Source organism: Macaca nemestrina, chromosome 17 (genome assembly GCF_043159975.1).
Source record: "Macaca nemestrina isolate mMacNem1 chromosome 17, mMacNem.hap1, whole genome shotgun sequence".
NCBI classification, from domain to species: domain Eukaryota; kingdom Metazoa; phylum Chordata; class Mammalia; order Primates; family Cercopithecidae; genus Macaca; species Macaca nemestrina.
Window position 1 is genome coordinate 68,732,700 of NC_092141.1, and position 14,807 is coordinate 68,747,506.

General features: G+C 51.7%; 1 protein-coding gene across 1 annotated transcript in view; it reads left to right on the forward strand.

Moving 5' to 3' along the window:
- The window catches only part of LOC105468831 (N-myristoyltransferase 1), a 46,096-nt gene extending 31,289 nt beyond the window's left edge, over positions 1–14,807 (forward strand). Inside the window, exons 4-12 of the mRNA XM_011719236.3 lie at positions 2,895–3,013; positions 5,419–5,510; positions 6,354–6,470; positions 7,594–7,764; positions 8,612–8,720; positions 11,520–11,690; positions 12,280–12,447; positions 13,432–13,569; positions 14,427–14,807. Of these exons, the coding sequence (XP_011717538.1) occupies positions 2,895–3,013; positions 5,419–5,510; positions 6,354–6,470; positions 7,594–7,764; positions 8,612–8,720; positions 11,520–11,690; positions 12,280–12,447; positions 13,432–13,569; positions 14,427–14,447 (1,106 nt within the window). The 3' untranslated portion in view covers positions 14,448–14,807. The remainder of the gene's footprint in view (positions 1–2,894; positions 3,014–5,418; positions 5,511–6,353; positions 6,471–7,593; positions 7,765–8,611; positions 8,721–11,519; positions 11,691–12,279; positions 12,448–13,431; positions 13,570–14,426) is intronic.

Genomic DNA, 14,807 nt, shown 5'->3' on the forward strand with positions numbered 1-14,807 from the left:
ATGTCACAGAAGGAATTTTGGGGGAAGAGTGTGCAGAAAGAAACCCATTGAAAGCTCAGGGTTTTCTTTAAACTTCCAGATTCTTTTAAAGCAAGTTCGAAGTGTCATCCTTAGTCATTTATTTGTTCATGTCGGCCTTGAGAGAGTTGGCTGCATTCTTGCTGTGCTCTGCAGAGCAGCCTTCCACCCCTGCTCAGCAGGAGGTACTCAAAGGCTGTTGTAAGGGAGAGGGCAGGCTGCTCCCCACAGAGCAGGACAAGCAGAGGCCATGATGCTGGCACCAGACCAAGGACAGCACAGGAGCCTTGGGCTGCTGCTTGGCATCAAGGGCACTCCACAGTGGGAGTCTAGTAAAAGTGGCTGAGTCCCTTCTCAGTGTTTCCTGTAGCTCTACTTTTTCACACCCACCCTGCCCCACATAGTCCACCTGCAGCCTGACTGACTCCTAATTATCCTCGAGGCCTTGCCTTTACATATTTCCTCTGAGAGGTCTTTCCTGACACACACAGACACAGGTCTTGCCATGCCGGGTGGGACGTGCCTCCTCGCTCGTCTCTTTGGTGTTCATGATGGTGAGGACCTGTGTCTGTTGCATTCGCCAGCCCCTGCCACAGAACTGGCACATTCTAGGATTCAGTGAACACTTGGTGAAGGAGTGAGGGAATGGAAGCGCCTATTGCGTGCAGGACCTAGTAGCCAGCCTAAATGAGAAAATTTAGCCTCGAGGTTATTTTAGTACAGTAGGGAAGACCATCAGTATTCTTGGCCATGGAAATAATTAAGGGGGGAAAAAAGGTTCTAAAGTATATAGGAAAAGTATAAATTCAATACAAGTTGGGAAATCAGCACCTAGATAAGACTAGAGGGTCTGGCCCTCAGCTTTGTAGGCTCAAAAATGTTTTTTTAATATACATAGCTGTCAGTTGGAAGCAGATTGACTTAAATTCACAAGAGCTACTTTATGAATAATCAAATGGTGGGTTTTGGCTGGGTGTGGTGGCTCATGCTATAATCCCAGCATTTTGGGAGGCCAAGGCAGGAGGATCACTTGAGTCTAGGAGTTCGAGACCAGCCTGGGCAACAGTAAGACCTCATCCCCCCTCTATGAAAAGTAAAATTAGCCAGGCGTGGTGGCGCATGCCTGTAGTCCCAACCCCTCGAGAGGCTGAGATGGGTGGATCGTTTGGGCCTAGGAGGTTGAGGCTATAAGTGAACCAGGGTTACGCCACTGCATTCCAGCCTGGGCAACAGCAAGACCCCGTCTCACCTGGTCATGAGCTTCCTGACTGGGGAAGAAAAATATGACCTCTCTCCCAAGCAAACCTGTTGGGAAGCCTGATTACCAATAGAGCAGGCTGCTTCCCTGCTGTGTGTCCCTGCCCTTTCCAGATCCTGACCCTCAGCACGTGGATAATGACTCATTTATTTACTTTTCCCCAGAAATTGGTATGTCTTGTGAGGACAGGGACTTGGTCCTTTTTCCTGCTGTGCACTAGGGGCTGCATGGTCACTGAGTCACTGGTGCATGGTTGGTGCTCAGTAATGTGTCTGATGAAGAGGGTGAGATGATCAGTGCTGGTGGTGGTGTCGTGCACTGTGGCCTCATGCAGCTCTTTCCACCACCCTTGCCCCACAGATTCATTCTGGGAAGGTCTAGAACTGCCTGTTACCTGTTAGAATGAAATGTTTGGACTTTGGGTGGCCGAGGCTGGTGGATCACTTGAGGCCAGGGGTTTGAAACCAGCCTGGCCAACATGGTGAAACCCCATCTCTACTAAAAAAAAAAAACCTCCAAAATTAGCCAGCACGGTGGTGGGCACCTGCAATTCCAGCCACTCGGGAGGCTGAGGCAGGAGAATCTCTTGAACCAGGGAGGTAAAGGTTGCAGTGAGCCAAGATCGCACTGCTGCACTCCAACCTGGGCGACAGAATGAGACTCTGTCTCAAAAAAAAAAAAAAAAAAAAAATTGGATCAGGAGTCTGTAAGTCAGTAAAAGCATGAATTGAGTGCCTAGTATATACTGAGGCCTTTGCTAAGAACACTGTTACTGAGTTGGTCCCTTTTGAAGACTCGTTTTCCAAAATGCACTAAACATTGCCTTCTTCCCAGTGTAAACATGAGTGAGCCCAGTGTGGAACCGAAATCATCCCAAGGATGACAATTCAGTGTGAATCTCTCAGCATTTATGAGTCCGATTGAGCTCTGATAGGAATGAGGGCTGTGTCTTTGGAGCACTCCCGCAGAGGAGGGGCCTATGCTGCTCAGGGAGGGGATGTTGTGTCATGGTGACTTCCCGGCAACACTGTGTAGACTTGGTGATTCAGCCCAAAGGCACTTGCAGGACTCTAAACACTGAGGGCCTGAGTTGGCAGGAGCAGTTAACTGGCTCACACTGCTGAAAGCCAAGGCTGGCAGGGCCACGATTGAGCCTGGCGCCTAGAAGCCATCATCTGGTTCAGAAATGGGCCCAGTACATTGTTGTTGCTGTTGACACAAAAGCAGCCTTGTTGTGACTCCTTACAAACCCATCCAGATTGATGGGCCTGGGCCAGGGCCCTGACAGCAGCACTCTTTACACCAACCAGGAGGCAGGAAGCCAAATTACTAAAGATAAATGTTTGTCATTCAGTGACCCAAGGGAGATTTAAATGGATTTCCCAAACACGAACCACCTTGGATCCCAGTGATTGTCCTGAGGTTTTGCCATGAATTGGCCCTCAGTTAGGGGCTAAGGGTAGCTGGAAAGACGGTTTGCAGTTGCCAAGCACAGAATGTTCTTCAGATGGAGGGCTCCTAGGGACAGGAGGAATTTGCTCTGGTTGAGTTTTGAGCTGAGCCATTTACTGCCCTGAGGGGGCAAAGGGTGAGGCTCACAGCTGTGTTCTTCTTTCAGGCGAAGTGGTGAACACCCATGGCCCCGTGGAGCCTGACAAGGACAATATCCGCCAGGAGCCCTACACCCTGCCCCAGGGCTTCACCTGGGATGCCTTGGACCTGGGCGACCGTGGTGTGGTGAGTGGGCCCTCAGAAAGTTACACCTGCGGGTAGGAGCCACTTTCACAGTAAGCCCTGCAGTCTCACCGAGACCACGTCTCCTCGAGCCGTAGAGAGCTGAGCCAAGGAGGTCTGAATAGACCCCCTTCTGTAACTTCCTGGGGTAAGGCCAAGACTCCACATAAATAGCTCTTAGCTTTTCTGGCAGGTTGAAAGTTAACCTCTATAGCTCCCCAGCGTGGATACCTGTTTTTCATTTATTCTTTTTTGTTCATTCATTTATTTCCTTGTTTTCTTTCTAGTCTGTCTCCTGACTAGAGCAGCTGGGGCTGCTAAATGAGGCCCTGTCCTCCCCTTTCCACCCCGGCCACCCAGAGCCCCTTGTTTTGACCTGAGGGATTTATTTCCCTTGTAAAGAATGATGAAAATGTCACCTGGCAAATCCCACCACTTTGAGAGGCCGAGGCAGGTGGACCATGAGGTCAGGAGTTTGAGACCAGTCTGACCAACATAATAAAAGCCCGTCTCTACTAAAAATACAAAAAATTAGCCAGGTGTGGTGGTACACGCCTGTAATCCCAGCTACTCGGGAGGCTGAGGCAGGAGAATCATGTGAACCTGGGAGGGGGAGGTTGCAGTGAACTGAGATTGCACCACTGCACTCCAGCCCAGGCGACAGTGCGAGACTCTTTGTCTCAAAAAAAAAAAAAAAATTCTGTTGACATTTTCTTTTTTTTTTTTTTTTGAGACGGAGTCTTGCTCTGTTGCCTGGGCTGGAGTGGCAGTGGCATCCTCTCAGCTCACTGCAGTCTCCACCTCCTGGGTTCAAGCGATTCTCCTGCCTCAACCTTCCGAGTAGCTGGGATTACAAGTGAGTGCCACCACACCCAGCTAATTTTTATATTTTTAGAAGAGGCGGTGTGTCACCATGTTGGCCAGGCTGATTTTGAACTCCTGACCTCAGATGATCCTCCCGCCTCGGCCTCCCAAAATGCTGGGATTACAGGCATGAGCCACTGTGCCTGGCCTTTTATTTATTTATTTATTTTGAGACAGAGTCTGGTTCTGTTGCCCAGGCTGGAGTGCAGTGGCACGATCTTGGCTCACCCCAACCTCTGCCTGCCGGGTTCAAGCAATTCTCCTGCCTCAGCCTCCCGAGTAGCTGAGATTACAAGCATCTGTCACCGTGCCTGGCTAGTTTTTGTGTTTTTAGTAGAGACGGGGTTTCACTATGTTGACCAGTCTGGTCTCTAACTCTTGACCTCGTCATCTGCCCGTCTGGGCCTCCCAAAGTGCTGGGATTACAGGCGTGAGCCACTACGCCCAGCCTTTTGTTGTTGTTGTTTTTTTTTTTTTTTTGAGGTGCAGTCTTGCTGTCTTTCAGGCTGGAGTGCAATGGCACCATCTCGGCTCATGCAACCTCCGACTCCTGGGTTCAAGCAATTCTCCTGCCTCAGCCTCCCCAGTGGCTGGGATTACAGGCGTCTGCCACCACACCCAGCTAATTTTTTTATTTCTTAGTAGAGATGGGGTTTCATTTCATTGGCCAGGCTGGTCTTGAACTTCTGACCTCAGGTGATCTGCCCACCTCAGCCTCCCGAAGTGCTGGGATTACAGACTTGAGCCACCACACCTGGCCAACAGAATTTTTTAGTACCAAAGTTGGGCCAGCAGATGGAGATAGCTGAGAAGGCAGAAAAAGGCCTTTGTGGCTAGGTGTGGTGGCTCACACCTGTAATCCCAACAATTTGGGAGTCTAAGGTGGGAAGATCGCTTGAGCGCAGGAGTTCAAAATCAATCAGCCTGGTCAATATAGTGAGACTGCCCCCCCTACAAAAGAAAAAATAATAATAATTAGCCTGGCATGGTAGTATGCACCAGTAGTCTCAGCTACCCAGGAGGCTGAAGTAGGAGGATCGCTTGATCCCAGGAGTTGGAGGCTGCGGTGAGCCATGATCACACCAGTGCACTCTGGCCTGAGTAACAGAGTGAGACCATATCTCGAAAAGAAAGGAAAAAAAGGCCTTTGTTTGAGCCAGATGGTAAAAATGAGACAATATGGGAAATAGCAGTGACTCTCCGTGGAGTAATTTCTTGACTAGCTTTGAGAGTCATCCCTGCACAGCACTTCACAGAAGTCGAGACCAGTGGCTCTCCCCTGTTGATGGCGCAGAATGATGAAGTGGTTGGTTAGGTGGCATTCTCGGTCTGCCACTCTGCTACGTGATGGCTCCGTTTTCTACTCTAACTAGGGTGCTTGCTCCAAGAGTTCCTACCATGCCAGGGGGCAGAGGGATTTGTGAGACTCCACGTCGTTTTTGGTGGTTTGCTTCATCCTTCTGAAAAGCCTAGAGCCCCAGGGTATTGGAGTGGGTCTCCTTCCTGGCAGAATACCTCCAAGTGAGCTGCTTATTTCTTCACAGCTGAAAGAACTATACACCCTCCTGAATGAGAACTATGTGGAAGATGATGACAACATGTTCCGGTTTGATTATTCCCCAGAGTTTCTTTTGTGGTAAGTTGTAGGGGCTTTCTTGAGGTTCTTGAGGGCAAGGTGTAGAGCAGAACCACCACAGGGCACCAGAGTTTTCATCCCTGCCAGGGGCCAACCTTTGAATGGCAAATGAGTGTGTCATTTTTGAGTTCCTGCATCTGAAGGAGACTTGCTTTCACTGGCGCTTAGAATTGCAGCCTTGTTTAAGACAATTGACTGGGTGAGGGAGACCTTCGTAGAGTTGGTACCCAGGGAAGAGGTATTCATTGTCTGGTGACTTTATATAAGAAAGGAAAGCGCATGAGACCTACTAAGACTGAAAGAAAAGAAGGCACATTTTCTATCTAGTTCCTGAGCATGCTCAGTTGTATAGCCTTTCCTGGCTGAGCCATCCACCTGCCCAGGCCACGTTTAATATCCAGGAAGAGAGAGGCATGGGCCGAAATAGAGAGGGACTACCTGAAAGGGAAGGAAGAATTTGCACCAGAAGGAGGGAGACGGAGACCAGAGCTCCAGGGTTGCCACAATCAGCTCTCAACCATGGGACCCACCGTCCTTTGAACCAAAGATGCCAGTCCCTTGGTTCAAGCTGTCAAAATGAACACACAGAAATTGGATCAGGCATGAAATCCTCAGTATGATAACCTTGGGTTGGATGAGTAACTAGGCCAAGTGGGATGAGTAGCCAGAAATGGTGATGGCTCGATTCTGTGTGTCCAGGAGGGCTTGGCCCTAAAGAGAATTCAGCTGTTAACCCCCAGGGAGGTGGTAGCACCAGGTCAAAACCAAATTTGACTGTGGAACCCAAACAGCTTGTCCAGCCTGCTGGCAAGCAGCACAACAACCCCAGCCTCTCTTTTCCAGGGCTCTCCGGCCACCCGGCTGGCTCCCCCAGTGGCACTGCGGGGTTCGAGTGGTCTCAAGTCGGAAATTGGTTGGGTTTATTAGCGCCATCCCAGCAAACATCCATATCTATGACACGTAAGCACCAGCACCTACCCCCAACCCCCACAACACCGCCATCCTGCTTGGTCTGGGAGGGAGGAGAGAAAGGCTGAACAATGTGCCCCATTAAAGAAAGAGGGACAGTCTCAGGAAGGGAGGACGCCCAGCTGCTGGGACTGCAGATTCATCTTAGGAACCACCTGTTCTGCTCAGAGTCCCAGTTGGCTCCCTTGTTCGTGGCCCAGGTTGGAAGGAGCCCAGCCTGAGACCTGGTGTGCCTGCTCAGCAGAGGCTTGTTTTTATTATTTTGTAAATTTTATAGAGGCAAGGTCTTGCTATGTTGCCCGCGCTGGTCTCAAACTCCTGAGCTCAAGCGATCCACTCACCTCTCTCCCCCAAGAGTGCTGGGATTATAGGCGTGAGCCACCGTGCCTGGCCAGAGGCTTTTCTTAGTCTCACTGTGTTGCCCAGGCTGGAGTGCAGTGGTGCAAATCTTGGTTCACTGCAACCTCCACCTCCAGGGTTCAAACAATTCTCCTGCCTCAGCCTCCCAAGTAGCTGGGATTACAGGCATGCACCACCATACCTGGCTAATCAGAGGCTCATTTTTGAATGCCTGTACCAGTCACACATGGAAGCTCTTGAACAGCAGCAGAAATGGGCCAGAGCCAGTGTGACCCAGATTCAGATAGTCCTTGGGGCCTGTGATCTCTGCTCTTCATTTTCCCTGGAAGTGTCCAAACCATCTGCCTGCCACAGTCTTCAGGGCTTATCAGCTGTGTTATTGAGGGAATCAGAACCTTGAAACCCTAGAATTGCCTTGACCTGCCCCACGGGTTCCCTGTGCTGCTTCCCTGCATGCTAACGGTGGGATTCCCCAGCCGACTCCTAGGGATTCGTCAGGGAGATGCTGGTGGTGCCTTCAAATAAAGGCGTTTGCTTGAGTCCCACCTTCCTTTGGAAATAGACTCTGTTGAAGTGAGGCAGGCTCCTGGCCTGGTGGAGCGTGGTGGGGAGTCCCAGTACTGAGTGCAGGTGGCAGCTAAAAGCACACCTGTGCTGCAGACCTGGTCCTTCCAGGTGTGGCTGCACGTGCTTGAGGGGATCACCATTCCCTTCCCTGTTAAAAACCTTGTCACCTGGATGTTTCCCCTCTTAGAGAGAAGAAGATGGTGGAGATCAACTTCCTGTGTGTCCACAAGAAGCTGCGTTCCAAGAGGGTGGCTCCAGTCCTGATCCGTGAGATTACCAGGCGGGTTCACCTGGAGGGCATCTTCCAAGCTGTTTACACTGCTGGGGTGGTACTACCAAAGCCCGTTGGCACCTGCAGGTAAAACTGTCTTCCTGTAAGTCCTTTAAAATACTGGTGTCTGCACTCTACTTGAGGAGCATGGGCCACTGTGAGTCACAGCTCCGCCTTTAGCGTCCCACCTCTGGAGTATCTGGTAAGGCGGGCACCTGGTGCCTGCAGGAGCCAGATTGGGAGTGTGGAGAGGGCAGGAGGGTTGTAGGGATGGCAGACTGGCAAGTCTGTCCCTACCTTGTCTGGAGGGCTCTTGGTGTCTGCTGGCTGCTGCTATTTGGAGATGGTGGGGGGCGGTACTGATGGTTTGTGTTTGTTTTTAGGGATGAGCTCAAATCTGGATTTTTATGGGAAATGTCCTAAAATTTTACATGGTTGGCTCAATTTGTTTTGAATATTGTGTGCACCAAATAGAGCAAGTCTGCTATGTGATCTAAGGGCAACCTCTGCCTTAGAAAGTTGTTTGAAACAATTGAGTAATCTCTCCCTAGAGAACTTTAAAAGTAAAAACACCAGGTGTGAAGGCAGAAGAGTAGGGAGGAGGGTGAGTGCCTCTGCCATCATCTTCTGGGCATGACTATAGCCCTTTTCCGTTGACTTGATTCTAGGAGTGAGGATTGCTCTCTCCAGACAACCGCTGTAGCAAAGGAATAGTTTTGGAAATTGAGCAAGAAAAATAGGGAGAAAGAAGATCTAGGAGGAGCTTTGGCAGCACTCACTGGGGGGAGGCTGGAGAGCAGGGTGACACCACTGGCTCCGGAGGCACCTGATGTGTCTCTCACGCCACCTGCTGGCCAGCTGGGGTCTCCCTGCCATTGTCCTTGTAATAGGGATTGGCCAGAACCCTGAGGACAGGACATTTGTGTCCCCACAGGTATTGGCATCGGTCCCTAAACCCACGGAAGCTGATTGAAGTGAAGTTCTCCCACCTGAGCAGAAATATGACCATGCAGCGCACCATGAAGCTCTACCGACTGCCAGAGGCCAGTGGTGCCCCGGGTGGTGGACAGAGAACAGAGAGAGGGCAAGGAGAGCCTGGCTGTCAGCAGGAGAGAAGGGCTCTGGGTGGAGAGGGGCTTTCTCCTACCGGAAAAGTGAACCAGCCCATAGTCTTCAGATTTCCTGGACTTTCTATTTCTGTTTTCTGCAGCAGGATTTTATTTTAGTTTAACTTTCTCAGTTCCTCTGAGCCTGTGCCTGGACTAGCTTCTCTGCCATCTGTTGAAAGGCTCAGAGAACACCTATTCCCTGTAATTTTAGCCTAAGTAAAGCTTAAATAGAATGATGGATCCACTTAGTGAACCTTCATACACATGGCAGCGTGTTCCAAAGCCCTGCGCAGATGCACTCGAGGGTCTGTGGCACCCCTCTGCCAGGCCAGGTGAGGGGTGACCTGAGCTTGTGAGGGAAGCCCTGATTTCTAATCCCAATTTCCCTACCCAGATTTGGCACTGAAGGACTGGGCAGCTTTAAAGTGAGCTGCTTTTCTCTTCTGGGTCTCAGTTTTCCTAGTTTCCCAAAGAAACAAATGCTCCAACTGTGGCTGGCTTCAGGTAGGGAGTCTTTTTTTTTTTTTGAGACAGGGTCTCTCTCTGTTGCCCAGGCTGGAGTACAGTGGCAGTCACAGCTCACTGCAGCCTTGACCTCCCAGACTCAAGTGATTCTCCCACCTCAGCCTCCCAAGTAGCTGGGACTACAGGCGTTCGCCACCATGCCCAGCTAATTTTTGTTTCTATAGAAACGGGGTTTTGCTGCTGGGCACGGTGGCTCACGCCTGTAATCCCAGCACTTTGGGATGCTGAGGTGGGCAGATCACAAGGTCAGGAGAGCGAGACCATCCTGGCTAATACGGTGAAACCCCATCTCTAGTAAAAATACAAAAAATTAGCCGGTCATGGAGTGGCAGGCGCCTGTAGTCCCAGCTACTCAGGAGGCTGAGGCAGGAGAATGGCATGAACCGAGGTGGTGGAGCTTGTAGTGAGCCGAGAACGCACCACTGCACTCCAGCCTAGGCGACAGAGCGGGATTCCGTCTCAAAACAAAAGAAAACAAAAAAAGAAACAGGGTTTTGCCATATTGCCCAGGCTCATCTGAACTCCTGGGCTCAAGTGATCCACCTACCTCCAGCCTCTCAAAGTGCTGGGATTCCAGGTGTGAGCCACCTTGCCCATCCCAGTAGGGATTCTTAAAATCCCTTCTCCGGCCGGGTGGTGGCTCACGCCTGGAATCCCAGTACTTTGGGAGGCTGAGGCGGGCAGATCATGAGGTCAAGAGATTCACTGCCAACATGGTGAAACCCTGTCTCTACTAAAAACAAAAATTAGCTGGGTGTGGTACGTGCCTGTAGTCCCAGCTACTTGAGAGGCTGAGGCAGGAGAATCACTTGAACCTGGGAGGCAGAGGTTGCAGTGAGCCGAGATCGCACCACTGCACTCCAGCCCAGCGACAGAGCAAGACTCCGTCTCAAAAAAAAAAAAAAAAAGAGGAAAATCCCTTCTTTTTCCTCGAAGTGCTTCTGGTTGGCCATCAGTCCACACAGTTACTGAGTTCCTGCTGACGTGAGGGCTGCCTGCCTGGACTTCTCAGCCTCTAAACAGGATTGATCACTCTGAAATCAGGCTAATCCACCAACGGATTGAGGTCATTAGTGTCCCATCTTGAGAGGCTGCTGCAGTACCGTCAGACACTGCCAAAAGCACAGGTTTGGGGGACTGTGGTATGTGTCTTCTGCCTTCTGTTCTCGTGACAAATCTGCCCTGCGTTCTAGGCCGGTGGGCAGGCGGGCAGAGAGCATTCTTAGAGTGCTGTGGCAGCCAGAAGACTGCCTCACCCATATCGGGGTGGAAACCCCAGCATGGCTGTGTTTTCAGTCCAGGATTTGAGGTATCATTATGGGAGCTGCCATGTAGAATGAGGTCAGTGAGTGTTCCCTAGAGAGACGAGGATTTAGCAAGGAATTTTAGAGGCTGGAGGTTCTAGAACTGAAGTTTTAAAAGCAATTCCTGCACTGGGAAGCATTGTGTCAGGCACTGACTGAGGCCTGTAAACTGTGACACCACCCTGCTTGCAGATTGCCCCAAGCCCACCTTTGTGTATCTGAGCCTCTGGGGATGTTCTACCAGCCCGGTATTTGCACCACAGCATCATATGGTTTCATTCCACTGAAGCATTTTTCTAGCAAAAGCAGCTGCCGGGTGGGACGCTGACTGGGGATGAAATCCTGGGAGTATGCTGCTTTTCTTCTGCATTTAACTTGCAGCCATGGCTCTCTGGGAAGTACTGGTGTAACAGTGTCTGGGCGGGCAGACCCTGGCTAGGCCCTGGGGTCTGTGAAGTGCTCTAAGTCTAGCAGAGAGCGAGCAGTGAGTATGGGATGGCATCAGTCACAGTTCAGTAAGAAAGAAGCCTGTGAGGACCGCTGGGCTGCATGGGCAGAAGGTACAGCTAGAAAGGCCACCCTGGCCCAAGGGTAGAAAGTCTTGTGCTCTGGGGCGGGGAGTTTGAAACAAGGGTGGAGCATGAAGGGTTGTGTTTTCTTAGGAAGTCAGTCTGGGGCCATGTGGATGACTGATGGATGCAGCAGCCTGAGTCCTCCTGGACTAGGAGGGAAAGGGCTAGAAGATATGGAAGAGGCAGGCCCTGTGCCTGAGGAGAGATGCACGGGGGTGCAGGGAGCCTCCAAATGACCAGGGATTCTCTCTTGAGGGCCTGATCTATCCTCACCATGGATAGACCCAGGGTGATCAGCTCATCTCACTCCATCTCTTCTGTCTTGCTTCCAGACTCCCAAGACAGCTGGGCTGCGACCAATGGAAACAAAGGACATTCCAGTAGTGCACCAGCTCCTCACCAGGTACTTGAAGCAATTTCACCTTACGCCCGTCATGAGCCAGGAGGAGGTGGAGCACTGGTTCTACCCCCAGGAGAATATCATTGACACTTTCGTGGTGGAGGTGAGTCAGGGAGTGGTGTTCCAGGCCTCTAATGCGTTCCCAGAGAGGCATCCCCCTGAGTGGCCGGGTTCCCAGGGCTTGAGTGTTGGCACCCTAGACTTCCTTGACCATCCGTGTTTGGTCCTCCCTAAAAACAAGGAGTTGGTGCTTGAATTTGCTGAAAAGATACCTTTGGATCTGGCTTGAGCCCTTCTCCCCCTCTGCCCCACTTTGATAACACAGAATAGAGAGAACTGAGCCCCGCTTAATCCTTCAGGAAAGCCTGCAATTCCCTGCCTGTCCCAACTTAACCCAGTGCTGACCAGACGTAGGAGACACAGTCTAGGGGGGATGTGAACTGCAAGAAGAGGTCCCTGCTGGTGCCCCTGCTGGGAAAGAGGTTTGGCAGTTTCAGTCTACGATCACGGCTCTGTCCTCAAGTGCCCTGAGCCAACATCCCTCCTCCTCCCCACATGTCCTGTTGCAGTTTCCACCTGTTTATCTAGAGGGGCAGAGCTGCCTGAAGGCAGAGCAAAAGAAAACATTTTGTTCCTGGGCCACAGTGCCACTGTACATGCTTGACATTGCCTCTTTATTGCCTTCCCTTCAGAACTCAAACGGAGAGGTGACGGATTTCCTGAGCTTTTATACGCTGCCCTCCACCATCATGAACCATCCAACCCACAAGAGTCTCAAAGCTGCTTATTCTTTCTACAATGTTCACACCCAGACCCCTCTTCTAGACCTCATGAGCGACGCCCTTGTCCTCGCCAAAATGGTGAGAAGCAGACCAGGGGCTCTCTGGAGATGTGCGGGGAAGGGGCAGTGGAGCCATGGTGAGCACAGCTCCCGGGACGCAGCCTCCCATGGGCTGGGAGGCTCCGAGTCCTCCTCACCTCCTGTTCTGCTTAGGCAGGGTTCCTGCAGTTTTTAGCCAGAAACTCAAAACTCGGAAGGAGCAAGGAGCATCCGAAGTGAAGGCATTGAACTCCTCCTGATTCATTTCAGTGAGTTTCATTCTCACAGGAGGCACCACCAAGGAGCCTGAATAGCCAGGCCTGCCCTGGGAGGACACGGGTTCTCCTCACAGCTTTCCCAGCGTGGGAAAGGGGTGATTGCTCTCTGTCGTGGTGAGTCATCGGAGTGTCTGACTGCCAGCAGCGGGTGGAGAGCCCGTCGGTCAGTGCTTCGCTGTGGGTTCTGGTGACCTCCTGCACCCAGCCCAGCCTGCTGTGGGCAAGCTGGTCCCTGCCCTGTGAGAGCTTCTGCTCCAGTTGGTGAGGTTTAGGAAGCATCTTCACAGTCTCCAAGCGACACAGCAGGTGTCACATAACATGAGGTGCACTGAGGGCCTGAGAGTTGGAGTATACATGGAGTAAGGAAGCAACACAAACCCCAGGTAGCTGATGGGAGCCAGCTTCTCAGAGGAAGGGGCTCAGGGCTTGGACTCCAGAGAGGACTGTGGAAATGACTAGAGTTTCAGGGAGGCATAACCAGGAATAGCAAGAGCCCCAGTCTGGACACTGAGTACCTATGTGTATACTCAGAGGGAGACTGGGCAGAGGCCAGGCTGGAGGGGGCGCCCAGAGTGTCCTGAGAACCGCCTGGAGAGCGGGGAGTAATGCAGAAGCAGCAGAGCTTCTGAGGGAACCTTGTTCTTGTGGCTGCCCACAGGACAGCTTTGAAATGGCAGCAAAGGGTTAGGAAGGAGGCCATCCCCACCTGTCCTCACCTGTTCTTGTTTCTCCCTGCTGCTTTGCAGAAAGGGTTTGATGTGTTCAATGCACTGGATCTCATGGAGAACAAAACCTTCCTGGAGAAGCTCAAGTTTGGCATAGGGGACGGCAACCTGCAGTATTACCTTTACAATTGGAAATGCCCCAGCATGGGGGCAGAGAAGGTGGGCACCATGCAGCCAGAGTCCAGGCTGCCCAACCCAGGGAATCAGTGTCTCCAGCAGAAACCGGGCCATGGGTTGGGGAGACAGCTGCAGTCTGGGTCCTTGTTACCTGGAGTTGAGCCTTTGAAAATGCCCTCCCTCCCATCCTGGCTAACACTGTGAAACCCCTTCTCTACTACAAAAAAAAATTAGCCAGGCGTGGTGGCAGGCACCTGTAGTCCCAGCTACTCGGGAAGCTGAGGCAGGAGAATGGCGTTAACCCGGGAGGCGGAGCTTGCAGTGAGCCGAGATCGCGCCACTTCACTCCAGCCTGGGCGACAGAGCGAGACTCCGTCTGAAAAAAAAAAAAAAAAGAAAGAAAGAAAAGAAAATGCCCTCCCTCTGCCCTCTGCTGGCCAGACCAGCAGGTCAGCGTTCCCCTCTCAGCAACTGGTGTGAGGATGGCAGAGGGGACAGAGCCACACAGGAGCAGGAAGGCCTTCCCACCTGAGGGAACCGTGGAAGTTGAGTTGCCCACAGTTTGCCAGGAGGGTAGGGCTGCGGGGTCTCTGAGGAGGTTTCCTCTCCCGAGCTGCTGCCCTCTTCCTGGCATGACACTTTCTTAGCCCTTCCTCCCCCAGCGCCACAGGGGACATGGGGGTGAGCTGGAGCGTGGACCAGTTTTCCCTGGGAGGTCTGATGGACATGTGAACCCTGGTGTGGAGGTTGAGCACGGGGCCAGCTGGGTGTGAGTCTGCTCCCACAGCACAAGCGGTGGACCCCGGGCCCAGCCAGTCGGAACTTCGGGGATGGGGGGTGTGGGAGAGTCTTTGGACCACTGTCGACTCAGCTCTGCCTCTCCCTGTTGGCTCTCCTAGGTTGGACTGGTGTTACAATAACCAGTCACCACTGAGATTCTGGATAAAGCCACTGAAAATTCGAACCAGGAAATGGAACCCCACCACTGTTGGTCCAATTTTCACACACGTGAGAATCCCTGGCAAAGGGAGCAGAACTGAACCGGCTTTACCAAACCGCCAGCGAACTTGACAATTGTATTGCGATGGCGTGGGCTGCGTGACGTCACCTCCGGTCGTGTCTCTGGTCTCCGTGTTTTCCAGTTAATTACATCTTCATGCAGCCATGATCAAGGGAATGTAACTGCTGAAAACTAGCTCGTGATTGGCATATAATGGAGTTAACGGGTGAATAATAAAAGTATATATATATATTATATATATATAAATATTTTAAATATC